Genomic DNA, 26,272 nt, shown 5'->3' with positions numbered 1-26,272 from the left:
GATTAGTTGTAATCCGAAAGAAATTTGTGCCAATAATGAAAGCCAACCATGTGGACAATTAGCTCTGGCACTAATATACATGCCAGACCAACCGTAAACTCTCGACTAAAACTTGCCATTAATTTGGCCTCAATATTGAATAAGTAGAACGCAAGCAACATAAAGCATATGCCAACACTTTTCTGTTTTTTCTCTCAGTTAAACAAGGTTTTAAAGGCATATGATACAATTGCAAGATAAAAAGAAAATTGTCAAAAACTTACATCAAAATTGACATCATTGTGTACAACGATTTGATTCTTACTTACGGATATATCACATCGCTTACGACACATATATCTTACGTAGTTTCTGTGCATTTTTCCAATTTGAAATTTATGGAGGTCGTCTACAACATAAATCCAAGTAAGTTTAAAAAAAGTGTTGGTATACTTATCTTTACTCATAAAAAGGAATCATTTAAAGTGGGAAACTATTATGCCCAGATATTCAAGCTAGGTCTATGAATGAAATACAACTGTATACCAAAAAGAAAGATAACTCTCGAAATTGACCATCAAAGACAAGTTAGCTGTCAGCTCCCTTTGCAGACAGCCTGAGCCATTTATAATTTGTACATGTAGAATACAGTCAGTGTGAAAAAAGCCCCGCAACCAGAGTTTTATATGGATTTTTTTTATTTCAAGAATTCTCAACCATCATAAAAACATTCCAGTGAAATTTGGCTGCAACTGTGGTTAAGGAGGAAAAGTTGTTTGAAGGAAAATGTTGATTACGGACGGACAAGGGACACGCACAGTACCCTTTCACAACTAGGGGTGGGTATTGCTCAGATTTTTTTCGATACGATACATATTGCAATATGGAGGTGGCGATACGCGATACGATACAGCAATACTTATAGTACAAATAAACAGTTCAACACTTTTTTATTTCAGAAAAACTTAAAACATGTGAACAAAAATCAACAACAAAGAATGTGGTTTTGTTACACAAAACAACAAAATACTTCTTGTATCAAATACCTGATACCAGAAAAAAGTAATTAAACTGTGAATATATGAACTTACAAGTTTTTTCTTTAACCTTTACATGACCAAGCCGAACGGTTATGTTAAATTGACGAATATTTGTAGACAGTTAAAAATATTATCTAATTTGCCTGGCCAGTTCTATTGCTTCACTGGTAAAATGAACTTTTGTCTTCATCATGACTTATGGTTCAATGCCGCCATGTTAATTTATTTGTGAAAATGAGTTAACAATCATGATTTTACAGGTCTGTCAGCATGTAAGTCATATAACTCTACTAGCTACTTCTGTATTACAAATATTGCAAAAGATCTTTATATAGTTTGAATTAATGTAGAGATTATTTTAGTTTTTGAGTTATGGTCAAGGTGAAATATTTTCTCACCAACAAGGACATCGACGCAATATCTAACAATACATCGTGAGGCACCATGGGGTCACAGTCATGAGGCACCATGGGGTCGCTGTCATGAGGCACCATGGGGTCACAGTCATGAGGCACCATGGGGTCACAGTCATGAGGCACCATGGAGTCACAGTCATGAGGCACCATGGAGTCACCGTCGTGAGGCACCATGGGGTCAGCGTCGTGAGGCATCATGGAGTCACCGTCGTGAGGCACCATGGAGTCACCGTCGTGAGGCACCATTGAGTCACCGTCGTGAGGCACCATGGGGTCGCTGTCATGAGGCACCATGGAGTCACCGTCGTGAGGCACCATAGAGTCAGCGTCGTGAGGCACCATGGAGTCACCGTCGTGAGGCACCATTGAGTCACCATCGTGAGGCACCATTGAGTCACCGTCGTGAGGCACCATGGAGTCACCGTCGTGAGGCACCATGGAGTCACCGTCGTGAGGCACCATTGAGTCACCGTCGTGAGGCACCATTGAGTCACCGTCGTGAGGCACCATGGGCTTACCCTCGTGAGGCACCATTGAGTCAGCGTCATGAGGCACCATTGAGTCAATGTCGTGAGGCACCATTGAGTCAGCGTCGTGAGGCACCATGGAGTCACTGTCGTGAGGCACCATGGAGTCAGTGTCGTGAGGCACCATGGAGTCACCGTCGTGAGGCACCATGGAATCACCGTCGTGAGGCACCATGGAGTCACCGTCGTGAGGCACCATGGAGTCACCGTCGTGAGGCACCATTGAGTCAGCGTCGTGAGGCACCATGGAGTCACCGTCGTGAGGCACGATTGAGTCAGCGTCGTGAGGCACCATGGAGTCACCGTCGTGAGGCACCATGGAGTCACCGTCGTGAGGCACCATGGAGTCACCGTCGTGAGGCACCATGGGGTTACCCTCGTGAGGCAACAAAATTTAGTATTATTGAAAAAGGTTCAATGAAATACCAAGCTTATTCGTACATTGGAAACTTTAAAATAAAGGAAGCTTAAAATTAGATATCCTACGGCATTGTTATGGGATCTTCTTGCTTGGTACCCAAAACATTTGAACTTAAAACTGATGTTGTTATAGCATTCAGTACATTTTGGAGTTGTCTAAGTGATATTGAAAAATAAGGAGTCAAACAATTTCAAAATAAAAAAAAAACTTTTTTTTCATATTAATTGATTAGGAATACATTTTAAGATTCAAATCTGTTAGTAAAGTTTTATATAAAGGTTGTTTTTCTCATAATGATAATTAATTTTCTTAGAACCATCAAGTACAACATTTGAGATAACATTAAGGCATCAATTGCAGAAATTACAATAACACCTACTTAAACATGATTTCCAAACTTGGCATTGCATTTCAATATCAAAATTTAGCAAGACCCAAAAGAGCCGTCAATTTTCCCAAACAATTGTTCAATATTTCCCTGCACAGAAACTAAAGGAGCAAATAATCAAACAGACAATAAAAAAGCTCAATTGTATTACACTGTAGCTGTTTGATTGATTAACTCGTTTCATCCCTAAGTAGTTTAAGGCCTAAAAAAGAAAAATATTTGGTTCAGGTTGACCCGACCCTACATACAAAATAGGTGCTGACCCTACCGTTTTTATAATCAGCTGGTAAAAAAAATAAACATAAATCAATAAATAAATGTGTTTTAATTAATAAGGTCTAAAAAAAAAAATATGTTTGGTCAGGGTTACATCCTTTTCAAAAATAGGTAGGTAGGTAGGCTTTTTATTATTATCTTTTTTTTATTAGGCTTTATATATTATTAAAAATGTGCCTGTCAAAAGAAATAAAAAAAAAAATATAAAAAAACTCAAGGGACATAATTTGTATTAAGGGTTAAAATGGAGTTATGTTTCTTGTTGTAAAATGGTCGTAAATAATTTTGAATTTTAATAAGTGCATTGAATGAAAGGTATAGAAGTTTTTTTTATTAAAATCCCAACTTGCCCTTAACTTTTACTTGCCTAAAACTTTAACCTAAGTCAATCAGGGGCCATAAATTGTATTAAGGATATGGAGTTATGTAACCTCATTGGATGATGGTCCTGAACAATTGTGTGAAGTATTAAGTCAATTGAATAAAGGGTATAGAAGTTATTAATAAATATCCCAACCTGCCCTAAAACTTTAACCTAAGTCCAATAGTCAATCAAGGGCCATAATTTGTATAAAAGATAATATGGAGTTATCTAACCTCATCATGTGATGGCCCTGAACAACCGTGTGAAGTATTAAGTCAATTGAATGAATGATATTGGAGTTTTAAGTGAAAATCCCAACTTGCCCTAAAACTTTAACCTAAGACAATCAGGGGCCATAACTTGTATTAAGGATAATATGGAGTTATGTAACCTCATTGTGTGATGGTCCTGAACAACTGTGTGAAGTATTAAGTCAATTGAACAAAGGGTATAGAAGTTATTTATAAATATCCCAACCTGCCCTAAAACTTTAACCTGAGTTTCATAGTCAATCAGGGGCCATACTCTGTGTAAAGAATAATATGGAGTTATCTAACCTCATCATGTGATGGCCCTGAACAACTGTGTGAAGTATTAACTCAATTGAATGAAAGGTATTGGACTTATAAGTGAAAATCCCAACTTGCCCTAAAACTTTAACCGGACGCCGACAACGACGCCGACGCGAGTAGAATAGCCCACCTATTCTTCGAATAGTCGAGCTAATAAATAGCCTACTTACCCAAACTGTTTTTGGAAAAGATGTTATCATACCAAATCATATCAGTTCAAATGGTCAAGACTTTTCTACGCTAATAACTTTTCTGTACATGTATTAGAGGCCTGTAACAGATCTTTAACAGTGTGCGAAACTAACCTTTTTTACCTTGTAGCCAATGGGGTTTACAGACTTTGATATTTCTGAAGCCCAAGCCAGATTTACAGCCCATCAGATTACAGAAAAAAGCATCTTGAGAATCTTACATAGTTAAAAACAAGGAATGATATGATGATATGACATAATTATGTCTGGGAGTAGGATTGTTACTGGTCCCAGCAAGTGTACAATTTTTTATTTTATTTTGTATGAATGCAAGTATGGTGGTCCAGGTGTGGTCCTGTGTTGCCAGGGGGCAGGGCAGCTGGTGAAGCGGGAAGGTGTCGGTCCTGTCAACATGTGCTGCTTGTGACAGGATTTTATTTAGGCATAAAAAAAACCAACAAGAGGCACATCAGTGCCTGTGCTCCACTGGCCAAAAGGTTCAAGCAAAGACCACCTAACGAACATTTTCGTCAAGTTTCATAGAAATACAATCATCAATTTTTGAGGAGAAGTTATTTAAAAAATTTTTTTACTTTAATAGCTCTGGCTGCCATGTTGTGCAGTGGACCGAAATGATTTGGGCAATTTGAGTAAAGGAGCACCAAACAAACATTTCTGTCAAGTTTTATCGAAAAAAGGTCATCGGTTTCGACGACAAGTCGTATAAAGTTTTTTTTATTTTTTAGCTCTGGCAGCCATGGTGTGCAGTGGACTGGAACCATTTAACAAATTTTGGTTAATGACCACCCAAGGAACATTTCTGTCAAGTTTCATCAAAATCTGATCATCGGTTAACATTTAATCTGAATAGATTATGAAGCAAATATCTAACCTGAACAAGAACTGACGAGATAGAATCGACTTGGTGTTTCACTTACACTTTTCGGCCATTTAAGTTACTAAAAATAGCTGTTTCATAAACTTTCAGAATGTCACTTAAACGAAAATTAATGTTCAGTCTATATATACTTTCCTATGTATAAATGTAAGGTTTTTAAATTGATCTTTTTGTGAGAACTTTATGCTTATATGTTTACTCATAAATTATTATTGTTTAAAAATTATTTAAAGATGCTATACGTGAAAAATTAAGACATTATTTTTTTTTCTATTAAAGGGAGGTAATTCAGTAGTAAAATGTAATCAAAGCTATTAAAGCATGGCATTTCTTTTCTAACCATGTTGATATTATTACAGTCTATTCAAGCAAGATGCCTTTTGTTTTTACATAGTACCCATAGGTTCTGAAAAACAAGGAGCACTATTCCCAACAGAAGGATGTCACTCCCTATCACTGCATGAGCATCATAATAAAGAAATGTTTACTCAAACTGCAAGCTGCTCAATTGAAATAGCTATTTACCTCAAGCATACAGTTTTATAATGTGGCAAAATAGTCGGACTACTAGATTGTCATTCGGACTAGTAAAATATGCCATTATGCTAGTCCAACTGGCTAGTAGGTTAAAATGTTTTTCGTGAAGACTGCGGACGAGAAGTCCTTAAAGGTTTTTCTATTTTTAACTCTCACAGCCATGTTGTGCAGCGGACCGGAACCATTTGGGCAATTTTGGTTAAAGGGCATCCCGATGAACATTTATGTAAAGTTTCATCAAAATCTGATAATCGGTTTCTGAGAAGATGTAGTTTAACGGGTTTTTTCTATTCTTAGCTCTGGTGCCCATGTTGTGCAGCAGACCAGAACTGTTTGGGCTATTTTGGTTAAGGACTACCCAAGTAACATTTCTGTCAAGTTTCATTGCAATACGATCATCGGTTTCTGAGGAGAAGTCGTTTAAAGGTTTTTCTATTTTTACCTCTGGGGGCCATCTTGTGCAGTGGACCGAAACCATTGAAGCAAATTTGATAAAGGACCATCCAAGGAACATTTCTGTGAAGTTTCATCAAAATCTGATCACCGGTTTCTGAGAAGATGTTCTTTAAAGGTTTTTCTATTTTTTTGCCCTGGCAGCCATGTTGTGCAGCGGACCGGAACCATTTGAGCAATTTTGGTTAAGGACCACCCAAGGAACAATTCTGTCAAGTTTCATCATAATCTGCCTATCCGCTTCAGAGGAGATGTCGTTTAAAGATTTTGCTATTTTTAGCTGTGGCGGCCATATTGTGCAATGGACCAGAACCATTTGAGCAATTTTAATAAAGGACCACCCAAGGAACATTACTATCAAGTTTCATCAAAATCTGCCGAACCGTTTCAGAGGAGATGTCGTTTAAAGATTTTGCTATTTTTAGCTCTGGCGGCCATATTGTGCAATGGACCTGAACCATTTGAGCAATTTTGGTAAAGGACCACCAAAGGAACATTCCTGTGAAGTTTTGTCAAAATCCGCTTATCAGTTTCAGAGGAGATGTCGTTTAAAGTAAAAGTTTACGCACGCACGCACGCACGCACGCACTCACGACGGACAATCTGTGACGACATAAGCTCCATGGCCTTCGGCCAGTGGAGCTAAAAACCTTTGTTTCCGGTAACCCGACCAACCCTATTTATTCCTCGCCGACCCTAATCTTTTTTTTTGGCATATAAGTAAAAAATCAAAATTAAATATACTGTCGTTATTTTCATTGTTTGTCTGTCTCTGTTCCCAGAGAATAAACTTTGTTTCCTTATTATGTATTACCAAGACGCTTTGTCAACAGGGAAACGAAATGGCGGAGTTCGGCGATCCCTGTCCCATATCTTCAAATTGGCAAACGCATGTGTTGGTCCGAACACGTGGTTGATCACAGGAGACACATTTTGCTGTCTTTATAATGAAGATTTTTAGGCTATAGTTCGCGGTGTTATTTATCCATGTCCAAAATAGAACTTACTTTTTTTACATAAGGCTTTGCGTATATCATGCAGGCTTCTTACGATTAGGCTTTGCGAATTCATGCAAGCTTAACAGCGAGGTTCACATTTCATTAAACGTTACATTAATTTATCTGCAGTTATCAATGGTTATTTATTTCGCCTTATTTAAGTCCCATCAACTGAAATCCAAACAAAAACCTGCGAAAGTTAAAACAACACATTTATAGGAATATGTCGGCTGCAGATCAAACGGTACTATTTGTGAAGTCAGAGCATGAGTGGTAATAAGATCAAAGGCGGGTGACTTCGGTTTGTATTTAAATCGGTCGGTCGGATACCATATGATACCATTTGATTGCCAGGATTTGTCTAGGCTGGTACGAAAATACCATACAATAAAAAAAATATAATTATCAATAATCATCGTCTGGGAATCTTAAAACAATGACCCAGATATTTGAATTCACTTCAAATATGAATGAAACTTTGATTGTTACGAGAATAATGATAAATTATAAATAATAAAATACGTAAAATAAATCCGTATCTGTGTTTAGTTGATCTATTATTAGCCTACCTCCACATAAGAGAGCTCACAGTTGACATGAAAATTCAAGCAAATTAACAAATTTAGTTGATAAATGACTGTTTCGCTAGAACATCATCATAGATTTGTAGAAATTGAAGTGCTGGATTTGTTCTGAAAACCGATCACGTCTTTAAAGGAGTATTGTATACAACAAACACTAAATTTCATGGGCAAAAGTGGTGGGAAAATACGGTAGTCGAAGGTAAGGAAATTATTTCAGACATTAAACATCGCTGTTTTTTTCTGACTTTTTGTTAATTATGGAAAGCTTAGATATAATATAATTGATTTGATGCAACAGAATTTTGCATGAAATCGAAACTGTAAAAAACAAAATCTCGACCGACTGACCCTATTTTTTTTCCGCCATGTTACCAGAAACAGGTATTTTTTATTTGGCCTTACATCTATTTCATAATTTTTCGGTAACTAAATAAAAGTTTATTTGAAAAAATCAAGACAAAAAATCATCCACACTTCAATATCTTTCTAGTCACCCATCAAAAAACATATAAGAGATGATATGTATTACAATATGATTTCCATCAAAATAATTATTTTCAAGCAGTAAGACTACAGTTTTGCTTGACAAGGGAGATCACTGCAACAGAAAACATCAAGGACAATGAAAGATTATCTGGAAGTCGGTCAACAATTTTTGAGGTAAACATTCTCCAAACAATTTTTTTATCCAACAAGTGCAATGATTTCATCGCCAGTCAGGCTATCTTATTTTTTTTTTGTCCAGGTCATTTTTTCGTCACCAAGGGCCATCAGGCTACGGTTAACGTTACAAACAGTTTGAGAAATTGTGAAGAACCGTCTTTTGTTTTACACAGTATTTTCAAGTCTACATGTATTGCTGTTATTCATATTTTTGTAGTGGAATATATAATCAAAATTAATATCCCCAACGTTGGAAAAAAACAGGGGCGAATGTACGATTTGACGTTAGGGGTAAACTTTTGACTTGCACCCCTGGTACTCCTGTTAGAACCGTAATTAAAATATAAAGCAAACTCGGACAATTAAAGGGGGAGGGGTCTCACCCAGCCTGCTCCCCCCTCTGGATCAGCTAGTGATAAATACTATACATGCCAGTTATTGATAAATACTGTACATGTTAAATAGCCCCTAAAATAGTTTTAATTTCATTCTGGAATGGATAAATATTCAAGTCATCAATTAAGCATTAAGTATTCTCCACCACTAAGTCAAGAGTAAGCGGGATGAAGTATGAATACACGAGAATGCACCATCAAGGACTAAAATAGGCGAAACATTTTTGGGGAAGACCTCCCCTTCTGCCGTTCAGTAAACTCCATTAAATAACTATATTTCCCGGAGGAGCGTATGTGAGTGAATAGAAAATACATTGATAAAACTAATTACATTGGCCCAGTCTGGTAAATGCATACTTACACCTAAATATTTAAAGTCAAGCACTCAGCAATCAGCATCACGACGTTGCTGCATCTGACAAGTGGCGGGAAATGGGTACAGGATTTTTATATCGAATTGAAGTTCGATCAGACTCGAGTCAGAGTGGGCAATCTCCTACGCAGTGACCTCCCTTACTTCATATTTCATCATAGACTGTAACTCATCCCGTTGGGTGTCTTGCTGGGATGAAAAAATACAACAACATTGGCCGATACAGATAAAAAACAAAACAAAGCTTGTTCTAGTAATTATATACTTTATTCATTAAATGAACGTATCTTTCACACATGAATAGGCTATAGGCAATCAATAAATCAATAAATCAATAAATAAATACATAAATAAATAAATAAATAAATAAATAAATAAATAAATAAATAAATAAATAAATAAATAAATAAATAAAAAGATAAATAGAAAGATAAATAAATACAATAATTTAATAAATAAATAAATAAATAAATAAATAAATAAATAAATAAATAAATAAATAAATAAATAAATAAATAAATAAATAAATAAAAAGATAAATAGAAAGATAAATAAATACAATAATTTAATAAATAAATAAATAAATAAATAAATAAATAAATAAATAAATAAATAAATAAATAAATAAATACTAAAATAAAAAAATAATCAATCAATCGATCAATCAATCAATCAATCAATCGATCAATCAATCAATCAAATTAATAAATAAACAAATAAATCATTCAAAAGATCATTCAATCAAATAAATAAATAAACAAATCAATAAATCAAATCAATCAAATCAATAAATCAATCAAACAATCAAACAATCAACTAGAACTTTGCTCAAAGGGGCATTTTATGCTTTGACGAGTTCATTTGTTTACATTGACGATTAAAAGAATGAATAACTGGTTAAGGTCTCTTTAGCTAGAACCTAAAACAAGACCATGTTTAATCATCATTTCATTACTTAATCTCATCCAAATTAATATGTGGTTATACACTTTAAGAACGTCACACTGAACTATAAGTTCAAAACTCATATATAGACGGCCGTAAACAGTGAGCAATGTCTCGACTTTCACAATGTTATTAACGTGTCGTCTACCAAAACCACTCGACCGATCTATACCGTTGATGCATGACAACGCGCAAAATTTGACCAATCAACGGTCACTAAAATAAAGAATATTTATTCATGTAGTCCAATCGGCTTGTCACTTGATTAAATATCATTTTTGAAGTTGTCCAATCCACGTGTCTTTTTTTAAAAGTTACTGGTTGAAGTTGTCTAATCCATATTTATCAACTAATCTAAATTACTTTTTAAGTGATTGTCTAATCCACGTTTCAAGTGATTTGCAAACTCATTGTTAAAACAATTCAATCCACGTGTCGATAATTAAATTGTAATCAATTTAGCTGCCCAATTAATGTTTCAATACATTAAACTACCTGTTTAAGCTGGCATCTCCACATGACGATAATTAAATTCTACTTGTTTAAGTTGTCAAATTCATGTGTCAGTAAACTTAACACTAATTGTTTTAACCTAGCCACGTGTCGATAGTAAAACACACACTGTTCAAGCTGTTCAATTCAATTCATGTGTCATTTAAATTAAAGTCTGCTTGTTTAATCCACTTGCACATATATTAAGGAGATCTTCTTTAAAGAAAATGTTTAATTTAAGATTTACTAATTTAAAGACTTCTTGTTTAAGATGTCTATTTCACGAAAACCTAAACGAAACATAGGCCACAACATTCACGTGTCACGGTGACCTTGGTAAACGGATCACATGTCAGAGTCCGACGTTGTCCAATTCACGTGTCATTTGGCACACGGCACACGGCTCACAGAACAGCGTACTCAAGAAATCCCCGACGATTGATCCCTATAAATATAGAACAAAATGTGTCGATATCAGAAACATTAGTTCATTGGCGGGGACACACCAGCATTCGGAACCCCTCGGCCATTTTCTATCAAAAACAACCTCGGACGTATATGGACGATTTACAATGTCAGCTATCTGTACACTTTAACTACGCTGCAAGCAGATCGCGTAGTAATTTTAATTTAGCAGTAAACCATAATGACTTAACTCTTGGGAATCTTAATTATGTTTATAATACACCTCACTGGCAATCAATTTAAACTTAGGTATACAATTACAAGCTAAAACACTGCATTTAATTAAACCTAAAATTTTACGACCTACTTCTACAGATGTACCGGCATACATCCGAGGTTGTTTTAGATAGAAAATTGCCGAGGAGTTCCGAATGACAAAAAAGATGATAGGCGCTATTCTTTCTTTTTAATGTACATGTCACAATGCTCTTAAGTGATTTAAACCTCTCTTTTAAATCTCTGTAGCACCATGGCATAAAATACCACAGCGGGTTGATGACGAAGGCTCATTTAAGTCATAATAAATCAGTTTAACTGGCCAAAATTATATTTTACACACACTTGAACATATATATCATCAATATAATACATTGCGTAAAATGAAATTTGACAAAAGTTCAACTGATTTATTATGACTTTAATGAGGCTGTCATCAAGCGTCTGTGTAAAATACTGACACTTAAAGCAGCTAGTTTGCTTCTCACCAATGCGCCCTAGTGTAATTCTAAATGTGAATTTGCGAAGTACACTCAAGTACAGATACAGTAACTTACATCGTCGGCTATACCCGGTACACTATAACGCTCTACTTCTTTGAGCTACTAGTGCAAAGTAATCGGAACTAGGAGCGCCGCAATGCGACGGAACCAGGTTTTCCATACGGGGACAAAGAAATGATAGCAATTTAATTTAGTGTATGGGTCCGAAAAAAGCAGCAGCCTTCCTCTTTATGTTTTAGTAACAGTGACAATGAATTTAAACCCACTTTTCAAAAGCAAAACCAAGCTAGCTCCTCACATACGCTGCCCATACGACCAGCCCCATCACTATCCACAAGTCCTAACTAAAGTTATTGGTCGAAAGCCATTTTTTTTCTACTTTTACGGTGACAAAGACCTTGACCGCACCCCCATCAAAAGCAACCCAAGCCATGTCTTCACATAACCTTCCTACACACCAAGGTTCATAACTATTAATCAATCCGAATTAGAGTTATTTGCGGAAACAATTTTTCTATATTTAGCAACAGTGACCTTGACTCTGACCCCAACATTCCAGGCTAGCTCATACGCGTCAAGTTTCTTCACTATCCATCAACGTCTTGTTATTTGGCGAAACATCATATAAGCTACCAACACACAAGGTTTCTTCACTATCAATCCTTCCTAACTAAAGTTTTTGGGTGGAAACCAAGTTTCTATTTTAGTAAAAGTGAACTTCACCTTGACCCCACCCCCTAAACAACAATCCCACTCTAGCTCTTCACACAAGCTATCTAAAAATCAAGTTTCATCACTTCTAAAGTCATTGGGCAGAAACCAATGTTTAACACTCGTCCGACCGCCCGCCCGTCTTACGACTTCCTGAGTCCAAAAAGCCGGTTTTCGTTGAACACCTGGTTAATTAAAAACCCAGGATGCCGACGATACACGATCATGTGACCACACTACATGTATTTTAATATCGTATCGACGAACTAGATGAATATAGATTTCAAGACGATCGAGTGTTTTAAAACCATTGTAGTTAAGTTTAAACGTTTAATTCACGAAGCTTTGTAACTTACCTTTATTCCAAACTGGGTTCTGACCTTAACCCTGAGCCCAAACGTTGCACAGGGCAGGAGTCCCATGAAGGGCGTCTCACCCATCCGGATAGCTAGCATGTACTTGTGATAGCACCAACAACATGCCAGACTTGCATCTGAAATAATATATATTGAAAATAATTAATGTTACTCCTATTAAACAACACTCCACGCATGCGATCGAAATAATATTCATAATAGTTGTAAAAATATTATCTTGTCACCCCGAACCAGATAGCTTGCTTTACCTAGAGGCTACGTGATACTTGACGGAACCAGGCTGTTGTGTAAACATTGGCGCGAGGGACTGATAACATGCCGAGACAAAGTTCTAAAAGTATCTAAATGTATACACATATCAAAATATGTTTTTTCTCTCTCAAACATCATGCCCGATGCTGCCTACTACCTTATCACCAATTATGTTTTTTTAACATTACCATTTAAAGCAGATTCTTAGCAAGGACAGGGCCTTGCAGAAGAAAGCCATGGTGCTAAGGTTGAAAAGAGCATATTTTATCGACGGTGAAGAACTGAATTGTGATGATTATTTTGTCACAAACTAATAGAAATGTGTTTAATTGAAGTAATTTTAGATTTCAATGGCTTTTAAGGTATTATAATCTTATAATAACTCTTTAAGCAAAACAAAATACACCGTTGATTATCAAAAACATTCAAATCTAAGAAGGTAGGAGGATGAACATGCTGATCTCCATGAAGACAAAAGGTCATTACCCATCAAGGGTACCCTTTTCCTACACCCTGCTGCCTTTTAACTTACACCCTGCTGTGCCCTTTTGTTTGACATATTTTCAGAAAAAGTATCAAATATATCAATTATCAAACAAATGATAAAAAAACATAATTTTGACATTAAAGAAAAGATGACAGCTAAGGTATTCATAACAAACTCTTAGTACTGAAAGTAGTTTCAACACAAACACAGTAAGAATTGAACATTGGCCCTAGCAAGTGTCCCATTAAGGCTCAGTAAATGCGTACCGTAAGTGCCCTTTCTGACCTAGCAAGGTAAGTAAATCAGTGAAATCAAACAATCAACACTCACTGGATGTCTGCCCCTGTTCACATGTACACAGTGGCGCCTTCCAATCCCGTTCGATGAGTGTGTCGTCAAATGCCGCCTTGGCCACGGACCTTCGCCATACCTCCTTCTTTTCTGAACCGTTCGTCTTTAAAAACGATAAACAGTATAAAACGTTCCACAAAGCTTTTATGACAGAGAAAGATCAAAGTATGAGACAGAAAACACAAATCATGACTGAGAATGATACATGTCTTTGAGAATGGGTAAACCGATGAATTAGACCAATCAAATGCATGTTGCGTAATTCACTGCCAAAAACTATACGGCAGGTAGGTGAAGATACTTGATATATATATTTACACCTTTACAGTTAAGTACACATACCTATGGTATAAGCAGCTAAACCTTTAAACAAACACACACATACATGATGAAGATTTTGGTTTATAAAGTCGTATTGAGTTAATACGCTTCATGATGTATTTTTCATTGAATTGTTTTTTTACAATTTCTATACCTTAAGTCCGCTCGGCTGACTCGTGATAGTGTCGTCTGTTGGCGTCGTTGACGTAAACGAACCGCCTGTCATCACTACCGACTCTGCAAAGTATATGAAGGAACATGCCATTAAACAGAAAGTGAAACATGTCATATCTCATATCTGGGTAAACATGCGATCTGCAGCTCAGTACAGCTGGTTCATCTTGAACAAATTTGATTCGTATGGTCCCCCGCCATTCCCATCGAGTTAAGGAATCCGACTCATTGCTGAAACCATTATTCTTTATGTTAGCTTGATGTCTGGTTACCATATACATTTATATTTTGGTGTCATTTGTAAGCTTTTTTGTGTTGTTGTTTACGAATATCTTCATAAATAAATGACCATTAAAACGCTTTACATGAAGTTATTACAGTGTGTTTTATCATTGCTCATTATTTGAGCTGATATGGGTCGTAACATAACCTTTTCTTGATAGTCAGAAATGTACTCTTACTCCCAAATAAGATTTACCACAATTAATACAACTGTTTTGACATACACAATGTATTAAAAAGGATGAACACATTTCGAACACAATAGTTCTAATGAAGGATACCGAGTTTAAATTTGAAAAAGGGTGCAGAAAAGATGTTATTTCAAACTTTTGATACTATAGTAGTTCACAGTAAATCTTTTAGCACTCACCAATCATATAATATGTATGCGTTTTCAGCTATTAAATACACGGTTACAATCTTGTTATCAGTAATTAATATTTTCCATAAATGCATTATATAGTAAGTAGTTGAAGGTTTATCACTCCAAATGAATGTTTGTTATACATGTGTAAGTATTGATTTAGAATAAGAGTGTGACTTTAAACTGTTTCGATATCATATATTCAAGTCCTTTTAAATGATCCCGAAAAAATATTGGATCACCAAGCATCGAAAGTTCACAAAAAATGTGTCGTATTCTTTCTTTTTTATTAAAGGAAGCTGGTCCGCGACTATCAACGTGCCTTTTTCATATACCTTAATCCAACCCTAAGATATTAACTTTCATATTCATGACAAAATGTAAGTGATAAAACAAAGATTTATATGACCGACTATTATTCAATGTAAACTCACGGACAAAAATGATTCTGTTTTAATACCAAAAACAGTCCTTACTTATCATGTGGATGCTTGATGCTTGTTTGTTGCCATGCTGAGCTTGTTTATGCAGTTTTTATATAAATATTGCTATGCAATGATCATTTCCATAGATCACATTATTCTAGACTAGCATTTACAAAAATTGATTTTTTTCCATTCCTCAGATAACTACCATCCAGCTGGCAGAATTTCAATACTGATTCCTGGCGTGATTATTCGAAATCTTTCTATCAGCATGAACATGATAAACATCTCATGCATGCTACTTCAATTTAATGACAAAATTCCGATCTTTTTGTTTCATATCATATTTTCAAATGCTTGTGTTCGTGTTTATGCCTCGCAACTTACACATGTGTTTAATATTTTTGCCTCGGTGTTACTTTGGTCTATTCAAGTATGAGGTTTTTTGCCCTTTCACCATCTGTCAATTTACATTAAGTAAACAGTTAAACTGTCTGATTTCCACCAATTAGGGCCATTCGTCTGTTTCTCGGTCCGTCCGTCTGTATATCAGTTTTCAGCATGTACATTATTTCTGTCGAATTCTGACTACCGTCCGTTTGCCTGTATGCCAGTCATTCCGTCCGTCCGTTTGTTGCATGCACTTTTAAACCGTCCGTGGTCTCGTAGTCATTCCAATTGCCTAGAACGTATGTTTGTCGATCTGTCCATACTTCGGTCTCTTCCTGGCCGTCAGTCCAAAGTCTAAATTTACCCCCCAAAATTGTCAATCCGTCAGTGTTTCTATGCTTGTTTGTATATGTAGTCCATATTTTCATGACTATAACAGCCTTTTTGGTTCTGATTGATCGCTGTTTATGGTCATGTAGAAGTCACTGATGCACACCTACCCATGACACAGATAAGGATACAACTAGATTGAGATGCACGGTCTTGAAGAACTGTCGTGAAAACTGACATGTTTGAATTAATTGATCGACATAATGTTGCACTTAGTTTCACTTATATTTCATCATTCCAATAAATATGTTTTTGACGGAAAAAAAAATGCAGTTAACTATTAATATTACAAGCGTGTCCAGAATCCGGACACAAATGTGTTGAGTTTCAAAGAAGATCAGTCTTAGACCCGACGGTAGCCTAATGAGCGAAGGACAGTCATCATGGACAGTTTAAAGTGTCTGGTTGACCACTCTAGAAGTTCCGCTTAAAGATGCACTCTTACTGCCAGATAAGATTTACCACAATTAATAAAATTGTTTTAATATTCCTAAAAGGATGAATAAATGTTGAAAACAATGGTTCTTATGAAGTATACTGAGCATAACTTGAAAGAAATAAACATAAAACACGGTATTTCTACCTTATGAGAACCTAGTAGACCACAGTAAATCTCTTAGCATTCACCAATCATTATTTTTTTGCGCTTTCTGCTAATAAATACACGGTTACAAATTTGTTATCAGTAATAAATGTTTTCCATAAATGCATTATTTAGTAAGTAGTTGAAGGTTTATAAGTCAAAATTGTTGTTTGATATACATGGTTATGTATTGAATTTGAACAAGAATGTCACTTTAAAATCATTTTCGGACTACAGATACACAGGTTATTAACATCAAACGACGACATACCACACATCAAACTAAGAAGGAGATCGAGCAACCAAAAGTTACAACATAAACATTGCCGAGCCTTCCGGTGAGAATGTGCTAACAGACGGCGCATGACTCACATGTCTATCTGCACAGAGAGTTACAGAACTGATTTTCTTCTGCCTAAATGCTTATCATTAACCAATATTGCTGACTTGTAAAGATGCGTGTACTTAGCATATGTTTTATATTCACATGTACGTATTTTATTTCAAGAATGTAATAGCTATAATGGGAAAATGTCCGGAACGTTGTGTTTATTATTGTGATTAATCGCTTGACCAATATATGATAAGACGGCTTTTCGAGCTGCGGTGTGCTTTATACTTTACTTGTTAGTGCATATGCGTGGATATGTTTCAAAGCATATTGATGCATAATTGTATATTCACAATCAGCATAAAGTATATATTTACTACCGTAATTATCAGCACCCAAGTGTTTAAATCTTGGACAAGTTGTCTACTGGTCATCTTTAGGCTTGGTTAGCATATTTAAATTATTTCATTGGTTAATATCAATTTTTGAATAAATATTGATAAAAAAAAATACTTTAGCCAACTTAAACCAAACAAAAGATTATACAATTGACTGCCGTACATTGATTACATTCCGATTATTTTATCTTATTGATTTGATTTAAACTAAACTTACCTTCCATTTTGACTTCAAGCAGACAATGATAAGGTTAATGTAACCTTGATCCTTCAAGTTCCTTGGTCAGACATGTTTTTTTAAACTATAAAAATATCAATGAAAATGTCCGAACAATGCCAGAGATAATTTCCAAAATATTTGCTATGACTACAAGACAGTTTTGCAAAGCCAATAAGCTTTTAAACAGAAAATGTCACTGCTATAGAAACATGTATTCAATTATGCTAATAATAATCTCCAACAATAAAACAAATTACGACAAATCACTACTGTAGATACGCCCGGTAGATAATTATAAGCCCAGTATGTGTTTTCTCAGTATTTCCACACAATGCAGGTCTCAAGTGCCAGGTAATGGATAAAACATAAGTTAAGCTGCTCTGCGTGCTACACGATTCCTGCAAGTAGCTTCTCAGAGAATGCGTCTATAAAGTCAGGTATGAACGAAATAAAGTGGATGAAGATGGCTTAAGTGCGAAGTATTTCAATCGGGTTCTTCCATTTTGCAAATCAACCCCGCAGGGCCATGTCTGAGACGTTCCATGTTGTTACGTGTAATTGCAAATGCATCCGTAAAATATATCTTCATATCGATGTAGAAAATCTAGTCAGCACTCAGCAGCACCACATATCTTTGTGCACATACTGCTCCTCGAAACCCGTGTAAAGTGGACCATACTAAGTAGTGAAGGATTGAGCAACTTAGACTTGACCAAATTTGTATTTTAAACCTCATGTTTTTGCCAAATAATGCGTACGAGTGAAAGAATAATCAACACTAATAAGAAAAAAAATGTTCAATATATTCATTGCCCTTTTACCCATTTCAACACAATCTCTTACTAATCTTTATTGGACAATGACAAAATGTTCAAGTTTCAAGTTTCAAGTTTATTCAGTAAACTCATGTCATACATGCATGACAAAATGAGAATTGCAATGAACATATTATACAGTTACACATAAAGAGGCTTTGAAAAATGAACTTCAACCATAATATAATAATTAACATCATGGCATAAAGAGGAGTACATTATATTCTGAAATTAACTGTTTTAATGATACATTTCATAAATTTGCACAACTTTGAAAACATAATACATTCTGGGTTAAATATCATAACACGTTTAAATGACAATATTTTCGGGGTTCTAAAATTAAAGTTATCAAAGAAACGTCGTCTTTCGTTAATGAAATAACTACACTCTAACAAAAAAGAAATTCATCACCAATACGATTAGAATCACAAAGGTGGCAATATCTGTCATTTATGTTTATATTCCTCCAACTACCTACTTCAACTGGAAAATGATTGTTTCTTGTTCCAATACATACTATTTAATCTTCCGTTTTGAGTAAGCACATAAATGAATGTACGATTCTAAGATAATTATAACATATCCTAATAATGTTTATCATTCATAATAAAACATTGAACTGATTTTAGGAAAAGGTTTGAACTAACTTTTCTACCTGAATCACTTTTAACATCATTTGCAACTGTATTAAGACATGTATTATCATTGATATTGGATATTTAACAACTGTTAATGTTTTACACAGCATCAATCAACATATGAGTTTATCTTTAAAAGAAAGCAGTAATTACGGGTATAAACTGAAGTTAGTCTGTTCGAGCCAACGCTTCTTTCAATACTGATTGCAATTTGTGACCAGATATTTGTTTGCAGTTGTTGTTTTTGTTAGTATTAGGTCACAAATGACGTTGACACATCATTGTAGACCTAACAATGAAACATATTCATGTTGATATTCGCTGTCGTCTACATAATCGACGTCATAAAGTAAAATTCTACTCACGAATATTTTGACTTGAATCGAATAATTGCCTTTGAGAAAAATACTCTTAACAAAGTAAAATAGCTTGGACGAGCGGCAACTTGTAATTTCATCACCATGAAAAACGTTTTACCGTCAAATGATGCCATTTGAATAAACAATCTTTGATGTAAAGTTTTCATTTCAGTGAGAAATAATTTCACCTCAGTTTTAAATTTACAAAACATATTTACCCACAGTGGATTCAATTTGGGAAATAAAATATAATTATTGACAATAAATATGTAGAGACCCTGCTCGAAATCTTTGTTCATCATTCCAATTTCCATTCAGAAAATAAACGACACGTATTGTTACCAGAATGAGGAGCACATTTGTATATTGCATAATTAATGATTATGTAGTGGATGAAATGATGATCAATAACTCCGAGCATAGTCACAACACATTTATTGTCATTAATAACTTACATTCATTTTCTATTCGACCCACAGTGTGATTATCTGAAGACGCCATTTTGTTTGAATTTATTGAAACTAATGCTACACCGGTTAATATACGAGTACTCAACATGTTCAATGATATCTTTATTATTGATACACACCAATATGAATATAATCGTTTTAATGTTCATTTACTTTTTGGGCGAATTTAGCAAATTTGTCATCATTTCTGCAATTACTTTTTACAAAAGTAAATGGAAAATTGACTTTTTTGGTGATTTTTTGTTGTTGTTTGTCTATAAAACTCCAATCATTGGTTACTTCACTGTATAAAACGCATTAGAACTGTGTAGGAAAATCATAATTGATATTATATTAGCTTTCAAAAAAGCTAATACAACAAAACATCCGGTTCGTAATAAAAATATAGGTGCAGTCGCCAAAAATATCATTTTATTACATTCTTAAAAAAGATAGGTGCGGTAAATACCTCCACCTTTTTGCCTCAAGAATTTTAAAACCTGTTAAAGTGTTAAAGACTTTCCGTTAGGAAATTCATGACGAAAAGCTTGTTAAATAATTGTTTAGCTGATGAAATACTAAACATATTGTAACAAATACCCTATGAAATAGATTTTGTAAAGTAATTTCCCATTCTGATATGTTATTTCATCATCAAATGAATTTACAGAAACTTCTTAGCATAGTTAATCCCAAATAAGTGTCCCAATTAAACAGCTGAACGTCTTTTTTTTGTTTGACAAATAGGTTTTATAATTATAGAATACATTATTTCATTTATAACTAAATACAGATACGCTAAAATTCTAATTTAAATTCTAAGTGCTTTTGTAAATACATTTAGGGTATTTAATTTATAAAAAACGCGAAAACAAAGGATACTATACACACAAAGAACCACTATATATTATGTGTGAAACGAATTCAAGTAATTGCTATTATTTCAAAACTGTTTTATTGGAAGCACCTAAAGGTCATGAAGGCTCTTTTTCCAGTGGTCGTGTTCTTCATCTTAATACGAAGTTCCGTATCCCCAAACATAAAAGTAGTTTCTATAACCTGCTCTCGGAATGGAATATCTGTGCTGTTTTCAAGCTGAACAGTCCCTAGCAGTTCACATCCGGGGTCTGTTGTGTACTCGGGATTCTGCTTTGTCGTCCTGTAGATGTGTGTGAGGGATATTTCACTGTTAGGAGTACACTCCCTGGTCACCTGTTGGTCTACTCTTACCTCCTCGTTCACCCGCACGAATACATCGAAACAATTATCAACCTTCCACTTTCCCTGCATCCAAATCTTTTGTTCCGCTTGGTGTTTGTTTTCATCAAATGATCTTAATACTTCAGTCCCATAAGTGTACTTCATAATCCTGGAGGAGACTATGGATGGGTTGTGTCCAAACATCACGGCGCCTTTCAACACCGCGAGACCCGCGTCAGCAGGAATGATCACCCTCGCGCCGTGTAGTTCCTTTCTCAATCTCTGCTGAACGTATGGGCTTTCGCTAAAACCGCCGACCAGTATAACTGTGTGCATGCGTTTCCTCTTTTGGCCTGATAAAAGCGAATTAATGTGCTGGATCAGCAGATCAATTGGACCTTTGAACCATGATTGGACAAGTGTCTCATCGATCTTCAGTTTGTCCTTACCCCTCGGTGTTATAGCGTTTTTCTGAATGTCCAAGGCCGCAATTCTCTCCTCTAGAGATTTTTCGGAATGTTTATTTGCAATGTCAAGCAACGAAACAGACAAACGAATAACAAATTTCTCAGGTTCATCGGTACCAAATGTTCGTTTTTTGAGTTCAAATTCACGAGTGATATCAAAATAATCACTCATTTCCGTCTTTCGCAGGTCAATTAGAGCTTCTTTTCCATACAACTGATCCAACATTTTCATGTAGTTTTTATCCACAAAGATGCCTCCCCAAGGACCGCCACTGGCTTTGTGGATTTCCTTCAAAGTTCCATCTGATTTTCTTTCGTGTACGGATATATCTGCTGTTCCCCCTGGAGTAAATCGTTAAAACATGTTATGCTTAAATAAAACAACGATGACCTAGACTAAGTTCTTATTTATAAAATGTTTCATATACTTCTTATTACAGCAACACATATAAATAACGCAAGTATGATAAATATTAAAAATGCCGTATATGCAAAATGTCTAACCTCCGAGATCGACGACCATATACCGTGACCCAGCAGTGGTTAAAGCGCCTTTCACGTCCTTATCCAACGTTTCACACCAGATTGAGGCACACTCCGGTTCCAAGGCCAGCTTAAGGCGTTTTGGGTCTATTTTAGCCTTTGCAGAAGACAGATGTATTATTTCAAAACGAAGAAAATGGGTTTTGTAGCAAAATGTTATGGGAAGCGTTCAATGAGAAGAATGCGAAATACGTTGTAGTTTAACTGCGCGCTACCTAACCTCAGCTTTCTGTTTATCGTTTTGATATCCGGGTGAGGTATCTAATGAAAACCCGTGTAATTATAGTTCATGCAAAATCCTAAGTTATCGATCGCAAAGCCTTCATTTTATGTGTTTTCCAGGCTAGTAAATATATTGTTCTATAATGCAGTATTAAATCTAGATTAGTTACCTTATTATGATCAAGACGGATACATACTATTCAAATGTTCGAAAAAAAGACATGTATCTATGTAAAAGTATACGTTTTAGGGCATAAGAAAACTCGACTTAAAATCAATTACATACTGCAACTGCTGCATCTCTCATGAATCTCTTGGCATTGTCATCCCAGATAGCCGGGACGGTCAACACGTACAGTATATCAGTCTCGTTGATTCCTCTGGTTTGCCTTGTAACCTCCTCTAGTAAGTGTTCTCTCAGGTATTTGATCGACATGACAAACAACGGAAAAGCCTCCATCTGTTTACCGCAAAAGTCCTCCACCGTAATGTGTTTCGTCAAGTGCTAGAGATATCATTAATTTTACTTTTAAACATTATACGTTTTCGTTCTCAAGTTGATGATGGCCACAATACGTCCTAAATGTTTAATTTTGCACTTATTGATAAATGTTGAAATCATAACGAGGTTGACGACATGTAATGAAGTTTAAACCCCATATTTGCACTTACAGTTCCAAGGTGTATAACCCCTCTCTGAATAATAATGATTTCTTATTATCTATAAAATATGTGGTTTGCTATAGTGTGTCATCGTATGATTCTCGTTAAACACCTGCTATCTCTAAACAAGAGTAGATATATATTCTTGTATACGAATCGTAGTGCCATTATTGATAGTGTTTATTAGGTAAAACATGTTCTGGTCATCAAATTCATACCTCATTGATATGCAAAACCATCTTAAACCTCCGAAACAGCCTCCAGCCCTTGTGTTCATCGTCTATAGCCAGGCTTGCGTACTTATTCTCAGCATCGAATCCAAATGAATGGAACTCCCCTTTAGGGTTTAAAAGAACGGAGGTAGAAGTCTTTAATGACACCAGCAGGGAAGACCCACCGCTTGCATACCAGTTGTGGTTTGTCTGAATCTTGGTTTGGTCGTCTCGGAAGGAGAACGCATAGCCGCTATACGTGGTGCCAAAGTCGAAAGCAGCAACCATTAAGGTCTTGCTTGGCATGATTATTAGATCTGCTAAAACAAGAAAGGTATGTTAGAGTTAGAGCGTTCAAGTGGCAAAGATTTCCGCTCCTTGCCCAAAACTAGGCTAAACTAGAAAACTAGCAAAATTCGGGGATTGGTGTATGCAGATTACGTTTGTAGTATTTTCAGCATTGTTGAACACAGGAATCAATCAGTACAACATTTTGAAAACAAATATATTTCAACCTGTTAATGTAACAAAATGCAGAATAAATCCTGATGTAAACGTGTAAATGGTAACTCATTACTGAGGTCAAAATGTGATATTCAGTATAAAAAGCAAACCTCAACACCTATGTCAAAATGTGATATTCAGTGTAAAAGCAAAACTCAACACTGTTGTCAAAGGGTGATATTTAGTGATAAAAGCAAATCGAAACACTGATGTCAAAATGTGATATTCAGTGTAAAAAGAAAATCCCAACACTGATGACAAAGTGTGATATTCAGTGTAAAAAGCGAAACTCAACACTGATGACAAAGTGTGATATTCAGTGTAAAAAGCGAAAAACAACACTGATGAAAAAGTGTGTTATTTAGTGTAAAAAGCGAAACGCAACACTGATGACAAAGTGTTATATTTAGGGTAAAAAGCAAAACGCAACGTTGATATAAAGTGTGATATTTAGTGTAAAAAACAAAACGCAACATTGATGTCAAAGTGTGATGTTAAGTAAAAACGCGAAACTCGACACTGATGATAAACTGTGATATTAAGTGTAAAAAGCGAAACTAAACACTGATGTCAAAGTGTGATATTTAGTGTAAAAAGCGAAACTCAACACTGATGGCAAAGTGTAATATTAAGTGTAAAAAGCAAGAACTCAACACTGATGTCAAAATGAGACATGTAGTGTAGAAAGCAAGATGTCAACATTGATGTTAAAGTGTGATATTCAGTGTAAATAGCAAGAGCTCAACACTAATGTCAAAGTGTGATATTTAGTGTAAAAAGCGAAATTCAATAGTGAGGTTAAAATGAGAGATTTGTGTGTTGAAAGCGTAACTCAACACCGATGTGGAATCGTGATAAGGGAACTTAACAATGACGTAAAGATGAGACATTTTATGTTGAAAAAGTAACTCAACACTGATGTAAAAAAAATGGTTAATTGGTGTTAAAAGTGTAACTCTTCGTGATTCGAGTAGTACATTGTCTACAGTGAACAGTTATTGTGACGATTGAAATTCGCCCTTATGACGTAACCAGCTCTCCCGGGTCCTGATTCATACCTTATTTAATTCGTTGTTTGTGTGCAAACTTCAATGGACGAACATCAAACTTAGGGGCAGACCTGCAAAAGATAGACCTCAATATGATAAGGAAATTGAATTTATATGAAACATAAATATATCAGTTCTGGCATATAGTAATCTTTACGTGCAAGAACTTGTGCAGATATTTCATACGAATTCAATAACATTATATTGCATACGCTTTAAATAGTAAAACACCACTTTAAATCAATGTTCATATCTAGTATCTCGTATTTCGAGAAAAACATGTAATTTCTAGTTAGTTCACGTGGACAGAAGGTGTAAAGCGGCGAGGCTATCAAATGTTATACTATTTTGTAATTAAGATATGACCTAATCTATGATGACGCTCGATTGAAAGATATGTCGCAGACATTCCGCAGACAAGTTAATCATAATTTTCCACTTATTTCGTGTTTGAGTATTCAATTCATTTTTGGACTTTATGGCTCAAGACCATAGTTATCTGCTCCGGATGTGAATACAGAAAAAAGAGTGCTTGTGTTCAAGTATCAATATTTTATTAAAATTGAATGAAAAAGAAGCAAAAAATGTTCTTTTTGCAGAGAACTTGACTGAATTTGACACTCTATTGCAGAAATTGATAGTTTTCAGTGTAAATATTGGAAAAATCATAGCTTGTGGAAGTCTGAAAATTAGTTGTTTGTAGCCGATTGACTCCTTGGCGGAAGGGTTATGTATTTGAACTCAATTTTGACAGTCGGGTCAATAGTCAACATGGTGTTTTCTTGTGATTATATTTTGTGTCTTGAACTGTTCTAGAGATGCCATGTCCTTGTTTTTCAATTGGGATGTGTATACAGTCAAAATCCAGGTTAGTGTCTAAAAATAAAAATAAAGTAAAAATAACTGTGGTCTCACGCCTTATGAAGGAGATAAATCGCTAGATTGATTTAGAGCCAAAGCCAAATGATTTAGAGCCAAAGCCGTAAAATCGGCAAACACTCATACGGCGAATCATACGCGATAAGCCTCAAGCTATGGCAAATGCGCGAATACTCTTGACAAATAAGTACTTGTTAAGTGAAAGGTGAAATTGCAACTCTGATGGAAACCGATTTGTGCCCATCTCATAAAATTTATTAAAATTGAGAGGATATGTCGGGAAACTTTTACACCGTTTACAAAGTAAAACAAAGCGTATATAACCGCAATAAAGTTATCTTTCAGATAAAACCATTCCACTGTTACCAAGAGGTAAGCAGATAAGAAAATCGTGTGATCTGTTATTGAGCCTTTTAAATTGATTTTACTAGATAAGTGTGCAGACCTCATGTTATATCATAGCATATAACATTAATCTCTTAAACCCCCCTCAAATTTTGGTAAGTGACATTGAAAA

The 26,272-nt window shown here is 35.3% G+C and overlaps 3 protein-coding genes across 3 annotated transcripts in view; all 3 read right to left on the bottom strand.

Annotated features, from left to right (window-relative positions):
- The window catches only part of LOC128245780 (uncharacterized), a 33,075-nt gene extending 30,746 nt beyond the window's left edge, over positions 1 to 2,329 (bottom strand). The window contains exon 1 of the mRNA XM_052964010.1: positions 1,446 to 2,329. Coding sequence (XP_052819970.1) covers positions 1,446 to 2,329 — 884 coding nt within the window. The remainder of the gene's footprint in view (positions 1 to 1,445) is intronic.
- A 7,042-nt stretch (positions 2,330 to 9,371) lies between these two features.
- LOC128203108 (cornifelin-like) lies at positions 9,372 to 18,228 on the bottom strand. Its single transcript, XM_052904380.1, has 5 exons — positions 17,750 to 18,228; positions 14,350 to 14,432; positions 13,854 to 13,977; positions 12,764 to 12,900; positions 9,372 to 10,957 (listed from the first exon to the last, which is right to left on the bottom strand). The coding sequence occupies exons 1-5, from the start codon at positions 17,754 to 17,756 to the stop codon at positions 10,865 to 10,867; spliced, it is 444 nt and encodes a 147-aa protein (XP_052760340.1). The 5' UTR covers positions 17,757 to 18,228; the 3' UTR covers positions 9,372 to 10,864.
- Positions 18,229 to 20,861: 2,633 nt separating this feature from the next.
- LOC128245779 (heat shock 70 kDa protein 12B-like) lies at positions 20,862 to 24,903 on the bottom strand. The gene is made up of 5 exons (XM_052964009.1): positions 24,886 to 24,903; positions 23,330 to 23,640; positions 22,735 to 22,953; positions 22,188 to 22,323; positions 20,862 to 22,025 (listed from the first exon to the last, which is right to left on the bottom strand). Exons 2-5 carry the CDS (start codon positions 23,627 to 23,629, stop codon positions 20,971 to 20,973), a joined length of 1,710 nt encoding a protein of 569 aa, XP_052819969.1. The 5' UTR covers positions 23,630 to 23,640; positions 24,886 to 24,903; the 3' UTR covers positions 20,862 to 20,970.
- Positions 24,904 to 26,272: the final 1,369 nt, after the last annotated feature.

The sequence above is a fragment of the Mya arenaria genome, chromosome 9 (assembly GCF_026914265.1).
Source record: "Mya arenaria isolate MELC-2E11 chromosome 9, ASM2691426v1".
In the NCBI taxonomy this organism is placed as follows: domain Eukaryota; kingdom Metazoa; phylum Mollusca; class Bivalvia; order Myida; family Myidae; genus Mya; species Mya arenaria.
The sequence above is the reverse complement of the archived record's forward strand: the minus strand, read 5'-3'. Positions and strand labels throughout refer to the sequence as shown.

Bases quoted from the DNA above. Each gene is read 5' to 3' on its own strand.
- LOC128203108 (XM_052904380.1), bottom strand. The intron at 13,978-14,349 runs GTATAGAAATTG...TCGTTTTTAAAG, and splicing joins GTCAGCCGAGCGGACTTAAG to ACGAACGGTTCAGAAAAGAA. The intron at 12,901-13,853 runs GTGAGTGTTGAT...ATATTATTTCAG, and splicing joins TGAACAGGGGCAGACATCCA to ATGCAAGTCTGGCATGTTGT.
- LOC128245779 (XM_052964009.1), bottom strand. From the start codon at position 23,629: ATGCCAAGCAAGACCTTAATGGTTGCTGCTTTCGACTTTGGCACCACG. The intron at 22,954-23,329 runs GTATGAATTTGA...TGATATCTCTAG, and splicing joins TGGTTTTGCATATCAATGAG to CACTTGACGAAACACATTAC. The intron at 22,324-22,734 runs GTATGTAATTGA...TCTTCTGCAAAG, and splicing joins TGAGAGATGCAGCAGTTGCA to GCTAAAATAGACCCAAAACG.